Raw genomic sequence first — 26,580 nt, 5'->3', positions numbered from 1 at the left:
ATTCCATAATGGTGGATATTGTTAACTTCTATTCAGTAAAGAGAGAGTTGACTTCTTGCTTTGATGGCACGCATCAATCCGTTCACAAACGCCTAAATTCTGACCTGTTTCTCCATTAAATATTCTACCTATAAATCTATTTTTATGCAATGTTACAGACAGACAAATCACACCACAGTATCCTAGAACGGATACAGGTTTGACGGGGTCAATCCATCCCTCCCACACCCACAAAGCCATGAAATTAGAACAGAGAGCCGATTGCTAATCAATAGAACAGTTCCCAACATCCTTTACGATTCAGGGGGAGGGAAGGCGGGGAGCACCACTTCCTGTGAAGACACATAATGTGGACTACGTGAAAGATTCCACCTGGAAAATGAGTTGGCACTGTCTGCAACTAACAAGCACCAAGGGTAATTGATGCACATGCCACCTCGGTGAACTTGAATACTTATTGAAGTTCTGTGATGAACACCATACAAGGCTCAGAATAATGCATAATATTCTCTTTTGTTGCACTTTTTCTGCTTCTCAAACCAAGATATGGAATGAACGTGTTTCTTTCACTATATGCTTGCCAAGAGATAGTGGATGCTTTTTCCAAATTTTCCATATATTATACTATCAATCTGAAAATAAATTATGTCTGAAAAGTCAAAGCTGATGTTCTTACAAAATATTATTGTTCTTATCTTATCTATTGAAAATAATAGATTAACACACACATCAAGGAAATATCAAGGCACTTTCTTTGGAATTGCTTGAAAAAGAAAGCCACAGGATCAATTATCATCATCATCATCATTCGTCCGGATTTACTCCGGTGAGGTACAATCAATAAACACATAAATGGGCTGTATATTCTTTCCGACATAGGGATAGAAGAAGTGCCTAACTATACAGTCGGTGTGGCCTTCCTAGGATAGCCTGTGCCTAACTGAAAGAGCTTATGCTTTACTGAAACAACTTATGCCTAACTGGTATAGCTTGATACCATCCAAGTGACAGACTATGGAATGGCAGGACCTGACTGCCATGGCTTTCCTAACAAACAACACACTTGACAAGTTGCACATTTTCCAAATTTAAAGCCACCTTGTCTGCTACAGGTTGAAGTTGGTGTGAAAGCAAGGCAGCAGATTGACCACTAGTATTTTGATAATTCATCCCCTTTGAAATTCGTTTAAAAAAAAAAACATCCATCAGAATTTTGCTGTCTGCCTTTGAATATTGATTTCCTGAAACATTTCAAAAACAGTATATAAATATATACATATATTCAGACAGAGGGTGAGGGAGGGAGGAGGGAAGGACAGAGAAAGGAAAGATTAACCATGGTTGTCAGCAGCCATCACTTTACTTACTCTCAAAGCAGAGCATTGGTTTCGGCTGGTTTTTGACGTGTTTTTAGGCGTTTTTATCGGGCTTTCTACTTTGTCATCTTTTTTTGTGTATAGCCAACCCAACTTAGCCGAAACCCATGCTCTGCTTGGAGAGTACACTTTACTCACTTCATGAAAACAATTAGAAATTGACTGTACACCTAAATCATTGATAACACATCAAAGACACCAAACATGTGTAAGTCTAAACCACAAGAGGCCATGCCTATCTGCTAATAGAGCAGAATCAAACACTGACCTTTGGCCTCCCCCCTGCACAAGGTAGGTGGCCAAGGGAGGAGTGAGTAGCTGACACCAGGGGATCTGAATCTGTGTCAACCAATTACATGCCTCATTTCCCAAGTTGTCCCACATGTAAACACTGGACTTCATTACAGGGCTATATGAGGAGTCCCTCAAGACACAACAACTCAACTACTTCTGGCACTTCTATGGGGTAGCTCTGACAGATTTTTTGTAGGCTAGGACTCTCTCCAGGACCAGTCTTTGCATCCCAGGACAGATATTTGCTTGATGGAACGGGAAAAAATTTCACCTCATCTGACCAAAAAATCTGAACCTCTCGACATGAAATAGATGAAAGTGTATTTTCACAATCTTAAAGTGACAGGTTTAACAAAAAAATCAACAACATGGGCTGCCAAACAATGAGAGGGACAGAAAAAAATTAAAGCTGGAGACAGCCCTGCTTGACAGGAAATATATTTCTACAAAGTACAGTTTTGCTTGAGAAATCTAAACTTTCTTATTATCTTCTTCCATCTGTTTCCACAGTTGTATCATCTCAACCTGGACCATAAACAGTCTGAGTAAAAGATTTGGAAGACAGACCACTGAGGCTTGAGTTCCAAACTCCACCAGGCAGCCAAAACATGTTGATTCCAGGCCAAAATTCTTCCTCCCACATCATTCAGGGACTTGAAGAGAGAAGTGTGCCAAAGGGCAGGACCCAAGAGAACCAGAGAATACCACACCCTGCTGCTACCCTGCTCAACAAAATGGGTGTGAAAGTTAACAATATGTTAAACCTGAACCTTCACAGAAGGACTTGTCAGTGGGCTAAAGCTCACAATTTGTCTGGACACACATGAAGTGTTGATGAAGAGATGGGCTAGGTTAAAGAACTGCAGGGGAAATTCCTTAGATAAGATTGATGTGGAGGGTGAGACTGGCATGACTTACAGACCCTGTAGATCATAGCACAGGTGTCAGGCTGAAACTAAGACAAGAGCCAGCATGTGAGGACAAGACTTGCAAGAGACACACTTTGAATACCTAACTTATGCTTAATTGCATTTCAAGACAGCTATTAGGATCATTATATGCAACGTAGCAGGGCTGTCTTCAGCTTCAGATTTTTACCGTCCCACTCAATGTTTGGGAGCACGATGTTGATTATCATTGATAAATGTTTCATTTTTAGCCAATAGTAATACATTTTCATCAGTTTTTTGGGGGACATGGCAAAAGTTTGTCCGTCACAACAAGCAAATGTCTCAGGACAGAGAGACGGGTCGTGGAAAATGCCCTGTAACAAAGAACAGCTCCTTTAGAAACAAGGTGTAACTTTTGTTTTACAATGAACTTTCTCACATTTCTGCAATGTAAATAGAACATCAATTCTAAAATCTCTAAAAAAAGTAAAAGATAACTGATGACGTTTGAGATTTCATATCTGGTACATTACAACCCCTGTAAAAATTATAGAAAAAGCAGCAACTGCAACATGTATTTTGATAGAAATTCATTTCAGTAACAATCCGAATGCCAACTGTTGTATTTCCCATGCTTCCCATTGGTGGCAGCTGGAACATTGAATTCCTGGGTCAAATGTTTCCTTGACCCTGGGGCCAAAAAGGTTGACGAAATATGCATGATGTTGTGTACATCAGTAACACACTGGAATACTGCAAATGCAGTTAAGTTTGCGTGGTTTTTATTTCGCATTAAGGCGAAAATGGAGTGTTTGCGGTGGTTTTGAGTTCGCGGCAGCGCTACAGTCACATACTGGTACAGTATTGGACAAAAATGTTTGGGGTGGTTTTAAGTTCGCGGTAAAACGGTCGCCGCAAAAACCGCAAACACAAAACCGCCGCGAACATTTCTGCATTTACAGTAAGCCTGCTGTGTATGGGGACTTTTTACAATCCAAGCATAACCCTATATGTCAAAATGACACGTAGCACGCCTCTTACAAGAACAGATTGTCAAGCAACATTGACGCACAAATATCCTACTTAAATCTCCAAACAAATACATCAAATGTTAAGTGTAAGTAAAATGTTAACCAGGAACATGCTTGGCAATAAACTGTCGCCTAGATGTGTTATAACGTCTGTGTTTATATGTGTGCCCACTGTAGTTTGAATTGCCTTTTCAGATACTTGATACATCACCCATTTGAAAAAAGCCAACGCCCACACCCACTAACTAAATATCAAAGGTTAGCGTTGGTGCAAAACAGTTCAAGTTTGAGTTCCTGGCAGACGTTTACGAATATACAGCTTCAATGATCTATCGTTGTACTAGATACAAACAGTCTTAGCATGACTTGGTTAAGAAAGAAGAAATTAGGAGGAGGCAGATTTGCGCATTCAATGATCCTTATTGTGTGCCCAGTGCATGCATGGTAATGCCATGCTAGGTCACGTCAAACCAGTGAAAGTACCCCCCCCCCCCCCTTCAACATGTGGGTCAGATAACGTCACTCTTTCTCTTGTTTGCATGAGACAAGCTTGCTCTGTCCTGTACATTACCTGATTGTATCTAGCTTCAAGATCAATATGGTATCTATGATAATACATGAGACTGCCATATGAGCCATGTTCCAACACATCCGAGCAATGTTTAAAGATTATTTTGTTTTGCTTTATGCAATGCACAGTGAGGATATAAGCACCTTCAGTACCACCTGACTGGCAAGGTAAACAAACGCTAGGATCCAGCCTGCTAACCACTACACAATGGCCCATAGCTCACACATGAGGTCATACTGTTGCAACAATGTCTATATAAGGAAAGAGTCTCCCGCTAGAGGGCCCTTGACGTTCAGAGACTCTGATAATGGTAGTGGGGAGGATAATGTACAAGCTGAATGTGTGAGATGTATAGGAAAAACGAGCCCCAAGTGTAAGTTCATTGTTGGCCTAAAATACACATTTCATTTACATACTATGTGGTCCAGGGTCCCCTTACCTAGCTTGAACATTTTTCTTGTAACGTTATATTTCCACATCTTAAAGTGCATCCTAATCTTTTACATATACCAAGGTAAAGGTAAAGCAGTCATCCTCAATTGAGGTGAAGCATGATGCCTTTTCAAGTAGCTAGTGGTAGTGCAATACAGCTTCGCCACGGCTCGCGTTATTGGCCAAGCACACCGGGTCACCCCTACTCTTCTCGTTAAGTGTGTTGGGTTCTTTTACGTGCAGAGGTTATACATATACCAGTGGGTATTTGCTGTAGAAATGAAAGCTTAATGATTCATGCAAATAAAAACTGTCGACAGATTCCAGTAAATAATTTAGAAATGAAACTTTTAAATGGCATAAGCACATGAAGATAAATGATTTTCCATAGATAGTTTTGGACAGTGTACATGTAAAAGGAGGAATCTGGATGTCTAGCATCATTTCCATACATCTACAATCTATTTTGCCTTCCATTTACCTTATTGAAAATGTGTGTTTTTCCTTAAGGTCAATAGTATTGTAGAGTCTAACCCCAATATCTGGTGACCCAAAACTTAAGTAGGGGCAAGCGCAGTCAAACAAATGCATTCAAATCAATACAGTGAAAGAAAAGCGGATTTGCTGTAGTCAACGATTTCTTTTGTTCCTGGTTCCCTTCTCCTGGGATAGCTGCCTCTTTTTCTTATCTCTGTAAGTCCAGATCGCTGGTGAGCTATGTTACCATGGTGACAGAAAGTCCTCTTCCAGCATCAGCATCATCAAATTTAGATAACCATAGGAGAGATAAAGAACCCATACCTTTTACATAATGACCACTTACTCTGTCCCAAGAGCTGTACCTACCACTCTAAAATCATGACCATTTCATGTCCATATCCATGTCATGATATGAGATATCAAATTCAAAACCATAAGTTCCACTGCAGTACCATAGGAAGCTGCTAGGAGGCCCATTATGGAACTTGACCTTTGTTTTCCCAACCTCTTCCCACCTAATATCATAAATATCCATCCACAGCTTATCGAGTTATACTGGCACTGCATAGACACAGAGTCAGGCACTGCACAGACACAGAGCCACAGATACACAAAGGGCACCAAAAACATAACCTTCTTGGGGAAGGTAATAAATCTATGACTTATTCAGTATGACCCACTGAATTGGAGCTTAACCCAGACCCTGACACAGGCAGTCTTCCTCAACTCAAACAAACAAACAAACAAACAAACAACTTTGGATAAAGAAGGACAATAAGTATGAATCCCATCTAAGTATCAAGCAGGAACAGTGCATTGTGGTCCAGAAGGTTATATATCAGGGCTCGAAATAGTGGGTGCATGTGCACCCAGTGCACCCAAAATTGGAGCTGTGCACCTAATTTTTGACTGTGGGTGCACTGGTGCACCTATATATTTTTGTAGCCTATAGGGTTAAGGTACTATTGTACACTAGTATACAGAATATTCTTGAAATGTAAGTATAAAAAACAGCATGATAATTATAACTTTTTGCTGTCCTTTATTTAATGTATTATTTGTTTGAAATTTTAAAGTTAGCTATAGAATTACAGATTGAAGTTCTTAAGAAAGGCAGCAGCGTTAAACTTTGTAATTATGTTCTGAAGACATTGAACTTTATTTTATCTGGTGCACCCAAAATTCTTTCAGTGCACCCAATTTTTTGAGTTGGGTGCACCAGTGCACCTATTCCCAAATATGAATTTCGAGCCATGTATATACAGACGAAGCCACTTAATTGCACCTCGGATAAACGCACCTTCCGTTTAATTGCACCGAATCCCAATATCCAAAACCGGTTCCTATTCACTGCATTGTTAGTGACTCCGCATATCTGCACCGCGCATGGGCACCAATGCCGGATAACTGCACCATTTTTTTCTTCAAAACTCCTCGACAAGTTAACTGAAAAGGTGCGCTAAAATCGGCAAACGCGGTACAAATGAGCCGATACCTGCCGGTGTAAAGGCGCAATACCGCCAATATAATTAAAACTGTTTTGAGTAACAAAACAAGGCGGTCTCCATTGGCAGTTACGTTGATAGGAATCGTATGGGAGGTCCCGGGTGGGTCACCCGTAATCAGTAACCAAGTTTTAGTTTCAATTTCTAGTTTCATGGCGGTACATGATTTACGTAAATCGACAACTGCACTCTACGTAATGTAACACAGAAACTGTTATCCCATGGGTGGCATGACGATGTTTCAGAATGCCTCCCCTGTAACATTACGTGTGTTGTAATGCGGTAGATCGCATGGAAAAATGAAAGAATGCAAAATCAAAACAGGTTCGTAGTCATTTCTTTATTTTCAGCAAAGGGTCAATAAATAAAGTCAATAACTGAATATTTTCGTTTGTTTTCTTTGTGCTAATGTTTCTGACTAACAATACACCCCCTCGCCCATGGTTGTGCGGTCCAGCTGGGCATTTCGCATAATTGCACCAGCCGGATAATTGCACCGAAAACGCTGGCAATTGGGTGGTGCGGTTAAGCGGATTCTACTGTATATATATGTGAACGAAATGTGTGTCCGTTGCAGGGCTGTCTCCAGCTTTAGATTTTTTTCCGTTCCACTCATTGTTTGGAAGCCCATGTTGTTCATTTTTGCTGTTAAATCTGTCATTTTAAGATTCCAGAAATGCATTTTCATCAAGTTCATGTCAGAAACTTCAGATCCAAACCAGAAACTGGACCTGATTATAGCAGTACTGCTACATAATATACAAATTATGTTCAAATTGTCTATTGGGATGATAGTTATTTTCAGTGCACATTAGCGCTGACTGTTGAAAAGAGCAACCTCAAAATGAACCTTCGTACCAAAAGGACAGTGCCCTTCTCCAACCAATCTCATCGTTTTTTAATCCGATCCACTGATTTCTTCGGTCCACCAAGAAATACTGGTTTCATACAGGTACCATGTAGCCACCTCTATGCTGAGGTCATATCAACTTGTAGGCAGACCTGCCCCCTAGCATGTTTGAGGAAACCTAGTAGTCCACAACTTACAGTGTTTATTTTGGGGATCTAGGATTTCTCACCAGGGGTTGACCCCACTAAGTATAGACACACACATGCAGGGACTGTCTGGGATTGCCATACCATCTATCTGTAACAAGGCTTAGACTAAACTGACAGATCCCCAGCAACAATGATCTGCCGAATGCTCTATTGGAGAACATATCAAAGAGGACTAAAAATGTTGTCTCAAGAAATTTATTTGTACATTCTTGAAGTTGAAGCTAGATGAGATGAATTACAGGAAATCAGTGATTGGATGCTTGCAATGGGAAATCATTTCTTTCTTTTTTGTTGTACAGCCACCATTTTATACAGGACCAGATCACTCTATCTATAACCAGCTTTCAAATCCTTCCTGTGGATATCTCGTGTTTTTTTCATGAGTTCAGCTTACTGGCATACAGGTACAAAATGTATATCAAGCTTCTCCCTGCTGTGCACCCAATCTGGTGCCAAAGCTATGTTGTTTATAGCATAAGTCAGCAACTGGAAGGCCAATACCAGCATTACACTGAACTGTGACAAATAACTAACGTTACATGGATATAAGAGCCTTTCCCTATGCTTTAGTTTTCATTTTTGCTGTGTGCAAAAAACATAACCACAAGCGGCTAAAGTCTTGCATACCCGTATTACACAGGTGTGTAAGGCTTACGTCAAGCAACAGGTATGCTGTAATTGCAAGAACCTTGTTTGTTCTCAGTCAGGGTCAGTAGATAAAGCACCTTTAGTCGGGCTGAAATGCTAAGTTATTTTTCCATCTTCTGCAGGAAGCTAGCTGGGGGAGAAACAAGTCACCCAATCAGGCCGATCCTTGGAAACATGAGAGTCAACCGAACAAGTCAGAACACAAGACCACAGTTTAAGGAGTCAACAGCCAGAAACTGATACTCGTTTGAGGCTACAGGCAGCAGTGTTTCTCTAGCTTCGTCTGCAGAGGTTGAAGGTCACAAGAAGAGAAGAAAGTGCCAGTTGTTACTGGCTATTGGACATGTCCCTCTCGTCATGACTGACAGGTAAAGAGAAAGAGAAAGTTTCTGTTGGAGTCCTGAGGACAGTTCTTCCCACTAATGCTGATTCTGGAAAAAGACACTGTTTTAGGGAATGAAAAGGATGTGACAGCATTTTGTCCCCATTCAGAAAATATTTTGCACATGTTAACAGCAAGTGTTGACTTTCACTCTCTTTCCTTTCTTAAAGAATTAGGGAGCAGCAAATTGGTCGCCTTATAATACATTTATTCATCCAAAATGCTCTGGTCCAATGCATGATTTGACCCAAGAAGCTATAGCAAGCCTTGTATTGTGCATGGAAAGGGTCAGTGATGAATGTATGTATATAAAACAAGAGCCTCTTTTACTGATACATAACATTGCACTACTGCAACGTTTTCTACATGTCAATGCAAGAATAAAGCATGTATTATTTTGAGGCACATGAGAGCGCATCAGTCGTTCATGTTCAAACATTCTTACACATATACTCAATCATGAAAATCAATGACACCTTCACAGTACAGAGCTCTTATGACCTGATTATTTCCTTGCCATGCATGTTTCTTTCCAAGCTCACTGTATTCCCCAGGAGCATGGGGTCCAATGATGCCTTGTTGACCCACATTGACATATTGATTAAGGAAGCCATTAGCAATTGCGGTCAGCACCAATGACAAACCTAAGTTGCTCTAATTACCTCGGCAGTGCAGCATTGAGCACTGCAGTTCTTCAACATCTAAGAGGACACTTAGTGTTCTGTTTCCATACTTATTATTCTGTAGGCAAGTTTTGAATGTCCATAAAACGTCTATATGCTGCTATATCTAGGTCAGAGAATTCCTTTGTGTAGAATTAAGTTCCTTTTCCACAGAGCTGCAGTTATCTTTCGCAGTGAGGAATGGACTTGCCTTGGGGCGATAGGAGATGATTCATCTTGTAATGTCCCATCATGACAGTAACTTAAGCTACATTCATAGACTGTCACTATCTTGTGGCCTAGATTTGGTGCATTCATTTTTAAAAGAACAATTCCTGTCCTTCATGATGTTATGCACACAAATCACTGACACTTCTCCTTTACATCATCTTGGCATCTTTCCCATATCTTGAAAAATTCTCAATGGTTTGAATTGCCACTGTATGAAAATTTCATTGTCGGATTCATTTTTCTGGTAGTTTAGATTGATTCCAAGTTATTTCAACTAACTTAATAAACTAGCCAAGATTGTCAAATTTAAGAAAAAGGGGTGCAGAAATAGAGATGGGCGCTGCCTTATGCACCGCCTGGTGCGGGGAGGACTTTAACTTTAACTTAAAGATATTTACACTGCTATATTGCCAAACAAATGATCTGTATGTAAATTATGGTTGTCAACTCTCCAAAGGCACATGCAGATTTCATAAACAGTAAGTTTTGCAAGTACAATATTTCATTATCTAATTTATAATCCCAGGATTTATAAATCATCATAGAATAACCACTACAGAGATATCTTTTACTATCTCTTCTGTCTTTGTATTGCCTGATATCCTGAAACACTGAACAAGCATAGACTTTGCCTTTACAATTAGTCCTACAAATACAAACCTTCCCATTACCCTCTATGAAAGGTCAAAAGGCAGACAATTGTATTATGGACAAATCAAGATTAAGTGGGTTGATAAACAATAAAACAAAGACTGAAAGCACTATAATGTACATGTAGTTCCCTGTACATGGACATGCTCTGCACAAGCTGCTAGTTTTAAAACAATGTTCCTATCCCTTTTTGTACACTCTGTGGACATAACCCAACCAACCATCCCTAAGATCAACATCCTCGTTGTTGCCAGTTTGTGCTGTCAATAGAAAGCCCTATCATTATAAACAAGGTGGCTAATTAAAGGTTAACTATATACACCCGATCTAACCATGCTTGCCTTGATTAACAAAGACTTGCAAATTCCTGTGAATCCAGTAGGAATGGGATATGGGGTATTCCACTTGAGTACAGACAGTCTAACGGTATTTTTGGTCAAATGAAAATGAGTGAAAATAAAACATATAACAGTTCCCTGCGCAGTGCGAAGAATTAACCAAGAGGACAGTCTGTGAAATATCCATGTAACAGCAAAGAAGTAACAATTCAAAATGTAGTTTGGGCTGATTTTGGCCCAAATGTCACTATTGGCACCATCAATCATTATTCTAGGGATAATCAGGGGAGCTAATTAGGGCATCCATCAATCAATGATACACATTAAAGATGAAAATAAAATAAGAGTGGCCTGAAAGGTACAATGTACATAACTTCAGATTTTGAAATAAAACATCACAACGTTTGCCGACATATGAGACTGGATGACAACATCTTTGGCATGCTGCCAGAAATATACCTACAGTCCTTTCAATTTGAGAGGAAGTAGAAACTGCAAGGTCTAGGATCAACAAGTGATGCATATATCTTGTGTTGTTATCTTATGCACTTCTTTTTATTTCGGTCGTGACAATAAAGCTACAGTACTAGAATGAATAGACACTGATGTATGGAAAGCTTGCCAATGTTAATTGTAGCTTTCCTCCCCTTGTTGGCACATTTCCAGAATCTCCCACATAACAGTAAAGGTAATAGAGCACAGACTACACAATGTAGACTTGACCTTCCTCCATATGCTACACCAGCAGATGGGCAACATGGGAATTGGAAGAGTCAGAGGTCATCCCAAGAACTTGGCAAGGTCTTGACAAGGGGCATAAGCTACACTAACACCAAATACCACAGATGCCTCCTAGAACTCTCAATCAGGGACATGTTTTCTATGGCAGAAACATTCAAGATTTCTTCACTGATATCAGCTTTTGTCAGGGGAGATGTATAATGAAGCATAATCAATAAAATTTCCTCTTTCTCAAAATATCATGTCAATGAATTGCATCAGATTGCAGTATTCATCAGTCCCAACTGGAAATTTTGATTGACACTACAGTCAGCATTCAAATGTGACTACAGTGTATCTATAAGCAACTCATACATCAGAAAACCAAACTGGCATTTATTTTTGTGGCATGTTTATAAATGGTTGTGTACATAGATGTATGTTGCAGTGGGGGGGGGGCACTTTTAAATCTACATGTAAAAGATATATTCATACATTAGTCCCATTATCCTTTCGGAGGGGGGCATAAAGCCGGCAGCCCTGTGTATAAGGAAGCTTTAGGCGTTACCCTAAAGCATCAAACCTCTGCACGTTAAAGAACCCAACACACTTATCAAGAAGAGTAATGGTGACCCAGTGTGCTTGGCCAAAAATGCAAGCCACATTACACTACAACTAGCTACTGGAAAAAGCATCATGCTTCACCGCTATTGAGGATGACTGCTTTACCTTTTAGAGCCTTACACCGAACAGTCAGCAGTTCCTGTCCATCAGATTCAGAATGTCTGTAAATCACAGGCTTATCTCATTGAAACACCTGTCTTGCAAGCAAGACCTCTGACTATTCACCTGTTACATGTACCTGTGGCACTTCCCTTACCCAACCTTTACCCAGTACTCATGTATCACCAACACAGTCCTCAGAAAATACACTAATATTAGGTTTACAAAATTCTGGTAAACTAAACAGTGAGAACATGTGAGGTCTAGTGGTGATAACCGGGGGATCTAATTTGATACTAATCGTGGCCCATGGGAGGTGAGGGTGAGCTCTGAGAAAACATGATGATCCCCTTCTGTTTTATTTGTCCTGCCAATTACATGCCCACCATACCATGTCACACAGCTATTTGGGTTAGAGATCTAGGTTACTTACAACTCTGACCTAGTCCAATGTATCAATGTCTGACAAAATCTGGGTTACCACATAGAAAAGAGTGAGACAAATTATCAACAGAGCCACATACATATGTTTATTTTCCATATTACCTTTCACAATGTTCATAGAAATACTGTCTGTCTTCCCTGCTTGTCTTGGAGAAACCACTCTTGCCTGGTTGCCCCAAACCCCCAGAGTATTTTCTTCATTACGTTTATATGACCAGCAATATTTTCTAGATTGGTACTTGGTAAAGGGCACTCAATAACATGGTGACCTTTGCAACCTTGGGCAATAATGCCAGAATCACAACATGACTTTTTGCTACTGACAAGATTATTGTTCCATATAAACAATTTTCAGTTGCAAAAATGTGACAGAGAAACCTTTACACGTTACAGTATATTGGTTGCTTATGCAGCACAACCTGTGCAACTGAACACATTTCTTATGTATCTTATACGACTAGGACAGAAAAACAACAGCATATCACATCAATGCCACTCATGCAATTATCATGAGTACTAGTATAATATACTAGTAGTACACCAGGTCCTTTGACAAGACAAAAATAAAACTTCAAAACAAAGCACATTCCTTTCATGGTCAGTTCTCCAGAAGAAAGTAAGAGACTATGGAGGTTGAAACCTGACTCAGCCAGCAGCTAATAGGTGAAAGATTAAGGGCACTTTCCAGCAGTGGACTCTGCCATACCTTAAGTGTTGGAATGCGTAACACCAGTGTTTGATATGAAAATGACATTCCCACTTCAGGACAAGTCAGCAACATCATTCTTTGTCACTGAACTGTGAAACCCTTTCTGTGCAGAATGCAATATCCACATGGAGATGATATCAGTGTTGTGGCCTTAGTTCAGTTGGTGCCTTACAGGGCTGCTTGGAGGCTGGCATTTTGCCATGGATGCATGTAAGTGCAGCAGGAGCTACCTAAGGTCAACTGTGACACTGCAACACAGACAATAATTCTCTTCACCCCAGCACATTCATCAAACAGCATATCAGCATATACAGGCCTTGTATATGCCAAAAACAAAACTTATTCTACAACTTGTATGGCATTCACATAAAACTATTAAAAGACATTCACGATTGTATGACATTCAAATACAAATATAACCTGTATGTAAGTCCAAAGTGTAATCAATGTTTCATTATATTTCAAACTTCAATTGTAACAGCTTCCACTTAATATAGTATAAGTACATCATAACATTCCTGTGCAACAAAAATGATGCAGTCTAAAAAACAAGTGCCTTCATTTCGAAACTTGTGCCTTGAAAATATTCGTGTTGCCAACTCCCTGTTACATGTATATCACACCACAAGGATTGTCACATGGGGAATCTCCCATACTGTTGGGAACGTTCTGAACAGTTTAGTCAATAACCTCAATACAATCACCAAACATCTTTATTCCCCTTGCACCAAGGCAATACATATCAGAGAGGCTTACCAACATTTGTCATGATGTAACAAGCAATCTGTCTGGCAATATTTCAACATGTCATCCCCAAGTTCACCCTTACATACAGCTCCGCATCCATAAATATAGCAACTTCTTTTGTACTGAAACTGTTATCACATTAAGTATTGAATGACACATTGGAACTTAAATGTATGTACATTTCCCTGCAGTGCAATTACCTAGCACACACATAGACACACTGACAGCAAAGTCTGCCACTGTACCATATCATTTACAATTTGTAGATACAGTTACGAAGACATTTCATCAAAAAGGAAAGTAGCATATACATGTATTAACCAAGGCAGCCTTGTTATCACGGATATAATGTACACATGAGTCAGACCAAACTTAGGTCTTGGTCTACTAGCTGTCCCAACAGTTAAATCAGCTTAGCACGGTTGTTCTTGTGTGCCATTCTAGTGAAAGTGTGACTGTACACACAGTACACTGCAGACAGTGATGGTTTGAAATACTCAGTATGCTGGTGAGAAAGGAAGAAAGCCTTCATTCTCTTCTTCACAATACTGGTATACAAAAAGAACACTTCCTATATATTCATGGAGTAAACGCATATTGAGAAAACTAGGAAGTCACTATTCTCCAAGCAGAGGTTTCAGGGGGCTAGGAGTGGCCTCTGCGTTAAAAATCGTGGCCACTCCTAGCTCCCAACCGAAACCTCTGCTTGGAGAATAGGAAATCAAAGTTAACTGACTGTAAACAAACATGGTTGTAGATAAGGAATTTAGGTCCTTAATACATGCAAGTTGTAATGTTTCAGGGCTTGAAACACCCTCCTACAACCTATAGAAATATTTGACAGATTACAGAGAATATCCTTCTTTTCAATCATGAACTAGGGGAACATGTTTCCACACAATATTTAACTTGAGCACAAAAGTAGGGCAGCTCGAGGGTCTCTTTTCCAATGAGGTTAACGTTAACTGGCCCATAAGTATCAAACACCATCCTGTACTATCATACTGGATTTCATATCTTCGGCTCACCTTTAAAACTTACCACCTGACTATATAGAGAGGCACCACACACTTCAGACCACCTTATCTACATGTGTATGTACAAATTGTTAACCACGCCGGAACACCAAAGTTGTTTTAATGGTTGGAGGTCCTGTTGGCCTCCTATATGTGGGGTAGAGGGAGAAGGGGTGCCTTCCAAGGAAAACCACAGGAAAAGGAATTGCCCAGTCCACAATCCACTGCACAATGGATGCTAAAACAATGGCATGGCACATCTGGAAGAAGTAGTGAACACATTCAAGCAAATTCTAGGCTGACTTGATTAGCAGCTAGTGCAGGTACAGTAGCTAGAAGTGTTTGCAAAAAGTGTTTTGTGATTCCCAGGATGTATATGGGATTACACGAAGCCAGTCTCCAGCAAGCATCCCTGCAAACCCCTCCAGAGCCTCATATACTTCTTGTGGCCACATTGAAATTGTATTTCCTAAAGGTGATTATTGATAGGCAGGCACTCCTATCAACACCAAGGATTACAGATTTTACAAAAACACTATGTACCTGTATATATTTTCAAGCCTTTCATAAAATCAACCAAGGTACCATTTTACGATACACAATTGGGAAAAAAGAATAGGTCCACTTGTCAAATCTGTAGCAATCAACAGTATGACATAAACATCTAACTGAAACAATACCAATCGAGAGAGGAACAGACCTCAAACAAAAACATGGCACCTAGTTTCTCTAACTGAAAACCTTAAAGATCCAAAGTGAACACCTTGGTTTATCACTGCAATACACACACAATTTGCAATACTGTACCATAAACCAAATTTCCTTGCATAAACATTAACTATACTAGACACTACCTTGACATGTCATTGCATCCTATCACATCCATATCATGGGTTCCCATCAGTAGGACATACTGGGTACATTTATATATAATCACAGTGAGCCCCCTTGGCCAAGACAACTTGTGAAATGATGAATAGGAAATATAGTATCGTCATAAATCATGTTGAGACCCCATTTTATTACCACTCATTGCATCGTCATGGTAACAAGACAAGCATCTCAACAGCAAGCCGTTCCCAATGAACATTAACATAACCTCTGCCGTGTCGCAACGATGTTCAACCTTCCCTAAGTGCCCCACATAAAAATTCATCACCCAGTGCTGTTTTAGCCTGGAAATGTGCTGGGATTTATTACCTACATTAGAAATGTAATGGCTGAAATGGCTTTCCTGAATGATGGGATGGGAATATCAGCTGTTGGTACATGGTGGCAGGCCAAGGGTTATTTCTGATCAGTAGTCTGAAAATCTCTTGGATGCAGCTTGAATTCCAGTCAGGAAGGGTGTGTTTGTGATGTTCATGGTTGATTTGGTTCACTAACCTGGTTAAGTACACAATGGGCACACCTTGAAAAGAAGTCGTGTGCACTTGCCATTGTTTGTCACCTGCCGGCATTGTTGTAACCTAAAACTGGTGTCACGTCAGCCATTTTGAACACCTATATGAACTGGACATAACATGTGTGCACAATGGCTGAGAATGAAAGTACAACAGATCACAAGTTCATGTTGGTGAAAAAATGGCTGGGTGGTGCCGGATGTTAGTTGTGAATACAAACGTGAGCAGGAATTATTTCAATATTTTGTACCGCTGTATTCTGAGGTGAAACAGGTGTTCTATGAATGAAGTGGATCCATAGTACCCTAACCCTCCCCCTCCCCCTCCCACCACAAATATACACATTCTACACACACAGACATACAGGTACACATGCTTGCAGCTTACATAGACTAGCAAACACACCATCTGTAACAGAGGTTATGTGTAAAGATGAGATGCATGTTCATTTCAGACACACCCGCCCACCCCACGTCACACAAGGCACCGCTATAATACAGCCAACAGTCCCTACAAGTTTTGCATGTCAACAAACGGAGGTGAAATATTCAAGAAGTTGGAAAATCTTGACCCTGTGAACAGAGATCGGCATAGCAGATCCTTAGAACCGACGGAAGGCGGATCTGGGAGGAAGTTATTTAGGAGACGATTGTTGCAGACGTCCGCCTTGGCGGACGGAACTAGTATAAAGGCCGCCTAAAGTGTGGGGGGGGGGGGGGCGTTGGTAAACATTATTCCTCCCACGGCCATGTTCGCGTCAAGTGCTTGGAAAACAGCAGCCTTATTCAACGGTCTGTTCAAAACTTGTAACATTTCTGGGCAAGATTTTGTAGATCAACCCCTTACAGAGGAAAATATGGCGATCTGCACGCGCGCGTGGACGATAGACTCATCAGTAGAGACCAAAACAAGAGGTAGAACCTTACCTGGGACTCCTTGTCCTCTGGCGACGACATAGCGGTTCAAGTCGTCGTCTGCAGCCCTCAGTGCCGATCTCCGACTCGTATCTGCACGGCGGCAGGACAGCCAGCCCTCAGGATCCTGTGATGCTCTGGTTGGAGGCTGTAGACTCCAGTAGATCGCCTGGGAAAGCGAAGGAAAACTTCCGACTTGCGGCAGCGACTTGTCCAGGGCGCGCAAACCACCATCGGCACGTACCATGTCAACACCTTGAGGGGGTGGGGTAACGTTACACATTTTAGGAAGGGAAGGACCTAGCAGAGATAAAGTACAATTCCTAATATCATATTATAACTCAACATCAACAGTACCTCTACGTGACATTTCATTCATATATCGAAAACCGTTTGCAAGATATTGATATAAAAGTGGTTCTCTTTATCCTCGTCGACCGTACCATTTCAGCACAGGTGGGATCAATGAGGCAGTTCGTGATGATCAGGCCAGGGGGAAACTTTTCAAATAGTTTCGGTCCACACAGGCGGGATGTGAGATGCACCTAGTGGACATCCTGTGTTTCTTGTTAATGTTTTTTTGTGTGTCCTTTCATCATTTTTCTGACGTTACTGGTGATTCCTCAGCCCTGAATTACAATCTGTATGAGGATCCACATTAATCTCCAAGCAGATGTTGGGGGTGAAATATCGTAACGTGAAAGTATTCTTCAGACGTTCATGTAACCAAACGCATTATCGATATATCCTCTCCACATCCGAATGAAGCCTGAAATTGTCTTTAACAAATCCTTTCTAATATTATGTACTACATGTAGTATCTAAAACAACGGGTGCATTTTTCACCTATAGCGTTGACAACGAATACAATATGATGCATGAAATTATGTATTGTAGCAGGGCCGCACTCCACCACGGGATGGTAACAGTGGGTAACGTGTGAAAGAATACCTCGTCATTACTAACAGGTTTGCTCCTAGTAATCCACAGCGGATGATACGGTCAGTGATAGGTGAAAACTGACATATTTTCTTTTCATTTATGTGTTTTGAAAGAAAACAGATTTTGTTTGTTTTTGTCAGTTTCATTATTTTGGGCTCGATTGATATAACGTTACTACTAGTAGTAGATGGAATGAGACAGGTGAATTGGGTTTTGCACTAGGTCGGATTTCCATTTCCCTCGCTTCCCTTTTCTTGCTTTGTGTTTGTTTCATTTCGTAAAGTTTTACTGTCAGACTTTCAATATCCATCAGTTGACATACATGTAGTGTCAATATAGTCTCCAAGCAGACCCAACGGTTGCAAAGACCGTATCCAACTGGCAGAATTTTTTTTTTTTTTTTGCAATGACGGTGCCTGACAACTTCCCTGGCTGACTGGAGCTTCTCGGGCTGGCTAGCTTCAACTACGATTTTAGCACCGTGGCGATCTGCTTGGAGATTAGTATCAATAGTCACCTTAGTCGGCGCCCGGCATGCTAAGCGGATGCAGGTAACGTTACCATGCATAGAAAAAGAAAAAAAAAAACATTGTTTGCACAATGGACTATTTCATATTATTCCCTAGCATAGTCATCATCCTGACTGCATGTTAATAGTTCGATCTGAAAAATTATCTTCTGATGACTAATCTGAATCAAGTTGCTGTATCCAAGCGATGGGGTGGGTAAAGGTCCTTTCAATGAGATGCAAACAGAGATTTATGGCAATGTTGTCTATATCAGAGATGATTATCTTTTAAACAGATTCTTGTACATTGTTTATGCACCTATAAGTAGGAGAATCAGAAATACGAACAGTTTGCTTTTGGTTTACAAACCAATAATCACTATGCAATACCGTTACGATCTTACATCCTAAAGTCAGATCGGGCTGCTACCGCCGCTACACAAAACCAAGTAACCTAGGCCTTTGGCCCCTGCAGTGCTTCAAGTCGGCACACCACTAACATATTGTGCCCCCAACGGCCTTGGCCTTGCCGACACAGGAAAGTGGCGAAGGGTGGCGCAGGAAACAGGGTGTGGACTTCTTGTTCTCTGTGTCTGGAAAGGAAAATGTCTTGGGTGGGACTTAATGTTCATGTGAGTGAATATGTGCCAACTTGCTCGACGGGAGTTTCTGTCATGGCAGGACGTGTCACAGACTAAATCCCAAGACTAAAGAAAATCGATCTTGTCACATTTGAAATGTACTCATCCCTTGATATTGAGCAAAACTAGTTTCTTTATCTGTGATGTTTTAGCTCTGCAGTGAATATGTACTGTAGTATTTGATCGTGCTTCTAGATCTGGATGATAATGAACGACAAGGTACTCTACCACCATTCTATTTCACGTGACCATTTATGCATTTGCCATGTATTGAAGCCCTGCCTAATAAGTGTGCTCTATCGTCCTCCTTTTGAGGTTTTGTCCTTGGGCGCTAACATGTTTTAGGCTCAACTTTCGGACATAGTGTTGGTCGGACGGGAAATGACGTAAGGCTATGACTGAAGCCCCCGTCACCCCCCACAGCTAGGCACTGGGCTGGGAGTTGCGTGGAATCTACCCGGCCTGTTTTTAGCTTGTTCGCTCCTTTGATCACATGCAAGCAAAATATGACTTTCCCGACTTTGATTGTTCAAATTTTCTCGTCGGCTGGCGCAGACTTTTTATAGACTAGTCTAGTAGGCAACCTCGCCGATCACTCCCAACTTCACATGACCTTACTCACGACGGTGGCCAACCATGACACTAAGGCCAGCCATTGAACCTGCAGTGGAGGCTACCTATCGATCTTCAAGCAGATGTTAGGATAGAAGATCTCAACGTTATTCTGATTACCTGGATTCTCTGATAGCTGGGCGTGTTGTCTAATCATGAGACATCTAAACAATCAAAACTGCCCCGACTCCCAAGACAGTGGCGATATCAACGCTTATCATTCTTAGACCTGAGAAGTGAAAGCTTACTAGAAACATGGAGTTCGAAGTTCGCGAACTGGTCGAAATTATTCCTAGCAACTCTTTCCATAATGTATATGTGTTGACGTAAGTTAAACAAATTACACGGCATCACCAGATGACTTACGGCTGGTTTGACCCGAGCCCTTCCGAAGATAGAGCGAACATCGAGAGGACAAATGAGTGAGCAGGTGTGTCGAACTACAACAATCGATGCCTATGAATATTTCAAGTTACAGGGGCTGTACAGTTGATCATCCCGGGAAGAACGTTTCTGAGAAGTACGTTAGGCTGGGTGAAATTGTGTATCTGTACTTCCGTTGTAGAAATCTTTTTAAGATATCTGCTGGTTCCTTTGTTTTTCGAGGTAAGAGGTGGGAAGGTTTAATCCATCATTCTGAGTAGGTGTTCAGTAGTGTAGCTATGAAATAATGTCCTCTCAAGACTGGAAAGGAAAGGACTTTGGACGTTTGTAGCCGGCTAGCGCTAGCTATGGCGACTATTACATTTACAGAGCTTCTATTGCTTTCAGTCTTATACATTAGCCGTGTTGTAAGTTATGTATTATAATACTGGAAGAAATAGAAGCCCTGTATAAGTCGCCACAGTCTACCAGAGGGACCGCCCAATCATTGTGAATCGACCTATATTCCCATCTTATCATGTCATGACGCAGTCTGCTGATTTTGTGCCTTTTAACGAATTTTACTGAGGAGATTAGATCACACACTTGCCTATTTTCTTCATTGAGTCCCTTGTCCCATGAACTCCCGACAGTTGTTTTTGACAACTAGATTTGAGGGGAAAGTAACAAAAGATTGCACGAGAAGGCGGTCATACTTTGGGTAAAACTGTCTCGCGAACCGGTTGACCGGCCCAGAATTTCATCAACGCCCCCTCCTTCTCTCACGGAACTTCCCCCTTAATTGCAAAGCAATAACATTACCGCTCTGTGATTATCAGAGCTAGTGATCTAATTGACATGATTGATCATACATCGGCAGCGAAGCTTGGGGTGTAATGAACCGTTTTAGTGAGTTTTGTCAATACAGCGGTCATTCAAGCGTTTTCTTTCCTGAGCCGTCAGCACTACGAAGGCAATAATACATCAGTAACGTTACTGCCTTAAAAAGTTTTGGTAGCGTTCATATGTGTGTGGTTTAGCATCATAACTCAAGAGGCTATAGATAGATAGATTGCCATGAAATTCGGTATGTGGTTAAGTCTTGTCTTATCGAAGAAATGATTAGATTTTGGGTCCCCTTGCGGTTTCCCTACGTACTACAACAGAACTTCCGGTTGTGAAAGCCGGTGTTCTGGACAAGCTATGGTCATGATTTCTGGTCGGCACCATGGTGGATAGCTCTTGAATGAAATAGTTCATGGCCGAAAGCGTTTTGTTACAATAAATGAAAATCCTTTTTCATTCAGTGTAACGTTACCTCTGATTCAATAGAAGGCCATGTAACATCTACCTTCACCCCTGTTTTATTTTCTCCATGAAAATGGGGGATTGTTTGTGTGTGTGCTTATCATTTGTGGTCAGAATAATAAAAACCAAGGACGGGTGGATAAATTGTGATGATATTTAGTATGAGGGTATGTCGCGGTTTGGGGTGCTACAGGAGTTTTCCATCTTTATATGCATTCGCAGGTAGGTTTTGTGTTGAGCAAAACCAAGTTTTCCTCAGTGTCATGAAGGTGGTACTGTTGCTGCAATCTGATCTCATGATACTATCAGATAAGTACGTTGTCAGTGGCTTTCGCCGCGGTATCGGCAGTATGGTGCCCTCTCACCATGCACCCTCCCTGCACCGTGATTGGGCGTACTCCTTAATAAAACAGAAGCGCCTAGTAACAGAAGGGCACTGGTATCTTCACCAATGCCATCTAGCGCTCTAAAGATTAACTACATCGGAAAGGCAAGTGTTATCAAGGTTTAAAGCTGGCCTGTAGAAAATTTTGAGTCCTGAAATCGGTCGTATGCAACCAAGAGAAAAAAGTAGTGCTAGGCTTTTCAAGTATCCTCAGATTTCTTCTTTGTCTGCTTGACAACGTCAGGCAGATTTGTGTTACGCTGGGTTAGTTTCGGTCCCATCCGATGATCGGAGACTTTTTTCCGGCTTCCACCCCCCCCCCCCGTAGGACCCGTTCACACTTCAAGTCCGTCTGAGTTGCGTACCTAAGACATTTTTTCTGTCTTAGGTAAAGTTTGCGGCCGAAAAAATCGTTGTTTTTTTTGTTTGTTCGATAACCAGGCTGCACAACTTCTTTCCCGCAAACCTTACCTTTACCAAAAATGTGCGCAACTCGTGTGAACAGGCCCATTGGCATTTGCGGCCGGAAGAAACCTCGAAATAGAACTAGAAAGCCCTACAAAAACGCCTAAAAAGACGTCAAAAACAAGCTGAAACCCAACCTCTGCTTGGATGATAGGCAATATACATAAATTCCATTTGCAGTTTTTCCATCAAACGCTAGACGACGTTCGTAGTACAGACGATCACCAAGGACGAGGTTATCGGATATTTGCAGTTTCATTCATGGTCAGAGATTCCGACAGGTATGTGCTGTGGTCGTTCTTGCACTGCGTCTTTTGCGTGGTTAATTGCATGATAATCTATTAAGATGTTTGAAAATTCTTTCTGCAAACTCAGTTTTGAGAGGGTTTCGATCTGGCACTGTTCAACCAAGGATGGTTCAACACCGGCCAGGCCCAGGTAAGGTTCGCACACCTCATAAACCACGCCTACCCTATGACCCTTAACCCTCTCACCTGCTGTATAAGCTACGTCAGCATCAGTGATTGCGCTGATTAATGGACGGGCGGGGCTTCAGTGCCCATATTTGGTGGGCGACTGACCTGGATTTCCATATATAGGCCGTGCCCTGGAATGATTGACAGCGAGCAGCTGTTGTCAATGTAATGGCGAACTTGGTCAACTGTGACTGGGCCGTGTTTGGGAGTTTGGAGTTCAGTTGATATTCTCACAACATAACAAGATCGTCGTCCGCCAGGCCGCCCGATCAACAGCTGAAGATGTAAGCTTCTCGTATAAGTATGTAAAGGCTTCCCACACCGCTCCGATCGTCCCAAAAATCACTAACAATCGAAATGCAAGCATTTGCAACTTGAGCCTGTTGCGACATTTGTTGCAAAATGGCCGCCACTTTTGTACCGACCGACCGGCAACACAGCGACTTTGCTTGGCGTCTTCCCGGCTGAGTGGATCGAGACTGGAAACGAATCATGGAAGACAAGCACAAGGAACTATTGCAGCTCCACCGTGCCAAGTTTGTAGAATGTGTGAAGGTGGACAGACTGTGGGAGACTCTACAAGGGGCGGGGGTTTTGACTCCCACAGACATATCGGGCATTCAGAGTTCGGCCCAAGATGATGGAGGAAAAGTGGACAAACTTTTGGACCTCTTGCTTGAGAAGGGCTCCAGTGCCTTCCAGAGTCTGTGTGTGGCCTTAGAGAAGACGTACCCCCATCTGCTGACCGTCATGTTCCTTGGGAGCAACCAGGGGACTCCTACCGCAGGTTTGTAGTGCAGTGTGGGAGGGGGAGGGGGGATGAAGAAACACTGAACGGTCCAGCATCCAGATCTCCAAGCAGATGTAGTTGGGGTGGAAGATCGTGACAATTTCTGACTAAGCAGCTTCTAAGACAACGGCAGACCAAAACATCTGCAGACAGTCGGCGACTGCAACGTCTGTTTCGGTTGTCAGAAAACCAGGTAGTCAGAAAACCAGGTAGTCAGAAAGTCTTCCACCTCATCTTCTCTTGAAGGAGGACGGGTGGGAGGGGGGTAAACTGGTCCAACCCTTTTTTGTGATCAACATTTTTGAAAAACGTGGGTTGTTGGTGATAAATCTTTGGACATGGATGATATTGTACAAGATGTCACATCCTTATGACTTTTCTATTTGGAGCTGGAGCCCGAAATTGACTGCTTGTGGGGGAGGGGGGCAGTGGTGGTATCTTCATCCAGGAAGTGACCTAATGTTCAAGAATAGATAAGGTGGTTGGAGTGATGTACCTCTGCTTGCATACCCATAGCCAGAATGTACTTTGGAGGGCGTTCTTTTGTAGAGTTTTGGACAGGAGAGGGCTGAAGGTGCGCAACGAGAACCAAAGGCACAAGCTTTCGAGGGGGCGGTCAACCCTCTGGAAGGGCATTTCCTGCGTTTTTGAGAGGATCTGAAAGTAAGGAACGGAGACTGTCAAGAGAAAATGCATTGATCATTCTTTTTGGGTACGTCTGAGTATGTGCGTTTGTGTGTGTGTGTGGGGGGGGGTTCTTCCGACACCTGTCTACGGGCAAGGGTTGTCGTGGAATTCATTCCTCTTTTGTCCCCCTGTCTTGCACTTGTTATAGCCTACGTCACAACACAACAAACCAATTCTGTAGGAAACAATAATGTAGGAATTCTAGGTCACAGTGATACTTGTTAGAATCCAGGCCAGTGTCCACCGGAGCACCTCTTTTTGAAGGTTTTAGTTGATTTAGATTAAGAGACGTACTTGTAGTTTGGTTTTCCTTGTAAGCATTGAAAAGTAAGAGTACATGTGTCAGTGTTCAGAAATTTGCTCAGCTGACATGGGTAGCCATGGTACTGCACCCCCCTCCCTACCCGAATATGTTAGATGATGTTATCAATCATATATTGTATTTTTTCTCTTGATTTATGAACTCTTGGTTTTAGTTCAAAAGATATTGTATACCCGGCTTTTGTTTTTATTGGTGTTGCATACCTGCTAAACTGCCTCATGGCATAACACTAGAGTCAAAGAGTACATGCTGCATATCCGGACAGATTTATTTGATTCACTCACACCGGGATGAGTGTGGTGGGTTCTTTAACATGCTTGAGGTATGGCTCTCCTCAAATATGTGACCTCCATTTACAGATTGAGTATCCTATCCAAGGAAATCGCGACATGTGTGATGATGTGAAACAATGAATAAACCATTACTCGTGAAGTGAGGAAAGTCATGTAAAGGTTACAACATTGGGGCCTGTCAGACTCGGAGGATTTGAACCCAGGACCTTTGGGACAAACACCCCAACTGTTATGCAACACTGAGCCTCTTGATTAGTTCTGAAGCCATCTCCAAGAAGTACATTTGTATGTTTTGTAAATTTATATTGAATGCGACCTTTATTTTCCACCAACGCAATTTAATAGCTAGTGCTTCAACTTTCAAGAGCAGAACATTTTTTTCAACAACATGTCAGTAGACTTTGTCCCCCAGACGTATTAGTGTAAATGCCTTAGTTTCAAAAGAACTTGTTTGATTGGCCAGGGCTAGCACTGGAAATGTCAGAGTCACATATGCGTTGGTTCTTAATCTGTCTTGATCCTCATGGTACAAAGTCTGGTTTATGGTTGCAAAAGCAAGGGAGAAACATGACACATACATGTATTTTCTCTTCTAATCACTACTACAACTTGTAGTTGTACAATTTTCTTTTGATATTGTATTAACAGGAAGGGTGAACAAAAAACAAGTAATTTTGTAAATATTGTTACAATTTGTCATTTTGAAAGGATATATTGCATATGTCATCAGTATAAAACACTAGAAATCTATATATTAGATTTTTCAAAAGTATTACACACTCGTAATTTATATGCACATATCATCCTGTCCTACAGAAACTTCTTAGTACCACAATAAAGATTTCACTAGATTTAATTTTCCACAAGAAAAGAATTTTAATCTACATTGATAACGTAAATATCAGTTTTACCTCTTGATACAGTTAGGGATTGTTTACATGATGAAAGACAGACAGATATATGATTGATTGATTGATTGATTGATAAGGTGACAATATGAAACGGTTATTATCACCTGTTGTCTTTCCTTTCCACACCTGGTTAATCTCAATAACAAAACAAATTGATGCCACAATATGGGTGAAATATGTACTTTATGATTGAACAATAGATTTATTATATATAAGTTATAAAATGTCTGTGCAATCTACTTTCATCTCTTGCATATAAAGATGGAATGTACTGTATGGTAAACTGTGACGGCAGTCATTTGGCAGTTCGTCTCTGTACTGTTTGGTGTCCTCCATGAATTGCATGGGAAGCAATATCTCAACACAGATCATTCCTCAAACAGCTTCGAGTCAAAGCCTCTTCTGAAGTCACTTGGTAAGCCTGGAAAGCAAAACATGTGACTTATTCGTGACTTATCTGTTCTCATATTTCATGTATTTCTATACAAGTCTACTTTCAAAATTACATTAGGCCACACTTGGATTTCTTGGTACTTAACAGATTTTTTTTTTAAATTTTAGCACAAAAAAAATCATGAAAACAGAAGGCTGGGGTGAAAACTTGTACCTGACCCTGTTCACTCCCTGAAATTATGTGCACCAAAGTACAAA

At 41.2% G+C, this 26,580-nt stretch overlaps 3 protein-coding genes across 6 annotated transcripts in view; 2 read left to right on the top strand and 1 right to left on the bottom strand.

Moving 5' to 3' along the window:
- LOC136448937 (ankyrin-2-like) overlaps positions 1-17,464 on the bottom strand; it is a 208,899-nt gene extending 191,435 nt beyond the window's left edge. Inside the window, exon 1 of the mRNA XM_066448669.1 lies at positions 17,239-17,464. Coding sequence (XP_066304766.1) covers positions 17,239-17,268 — 30 coding nt within the window. The 5' untranslated portion in view covers positions 17,269-17,464. The remainder of the gene's footprint in view (positions 1-17,238) is intronic.
- LOC136448945 (peptidyl-prolyl cis-trans isomerase-like) overlaps positions 1-26,580 on the top strand; it is a 306,630-nt gene that overhangs the window by 226,074 nt on the left and 53,976 nt on the right. The gene's annotated exons all lie outside the window — the stretch shown is intronic.
- LOC136448843 (disks large homolog 5-like) overlaps positions 23,072-26,580 on the top strand; it is a 49,664-nt gene continuing 46,155 nt past the window's right edge. For 3 of the 4 annotated variants that reach the window (XM_066448497.1, XM_066448498.1, XM_066448496.1), the window contains exon 1: positions 23,074-23,713. In XM_066448497.1, the coding sequence (XP_066304594.1) occupies positions 23,419-23,713 (295 nt within the window). In that variant the 5' untranslated portion in view covers positions 23,074-23,418. Of the gene's footprint in view, positions 23,714-26,580 lie in introns of all 4 variants that reach the window. The other variant, XM_066448502.1, reaches the window with a different exon arrangement.

This window comes from Branchiostoma lanceolatum, chromosome 14 (genome assembly GCF_035083965.1).
Source record: "Branchiostoma lanceolatum isolate klBraLanc5 chromosome 14, klBraLanc5.hap2, whole genome shotgun sequence".
NCBI lineage: Eukaryota > Metazoa > Chordata > Leptocardii > Amphioxiformes > Branchiostomatidae > Branchiostoma > Branchiostoma lanceolatum.
This window is presented reverse-complemented; position numbering and strand designations above follow the sequence as displayed.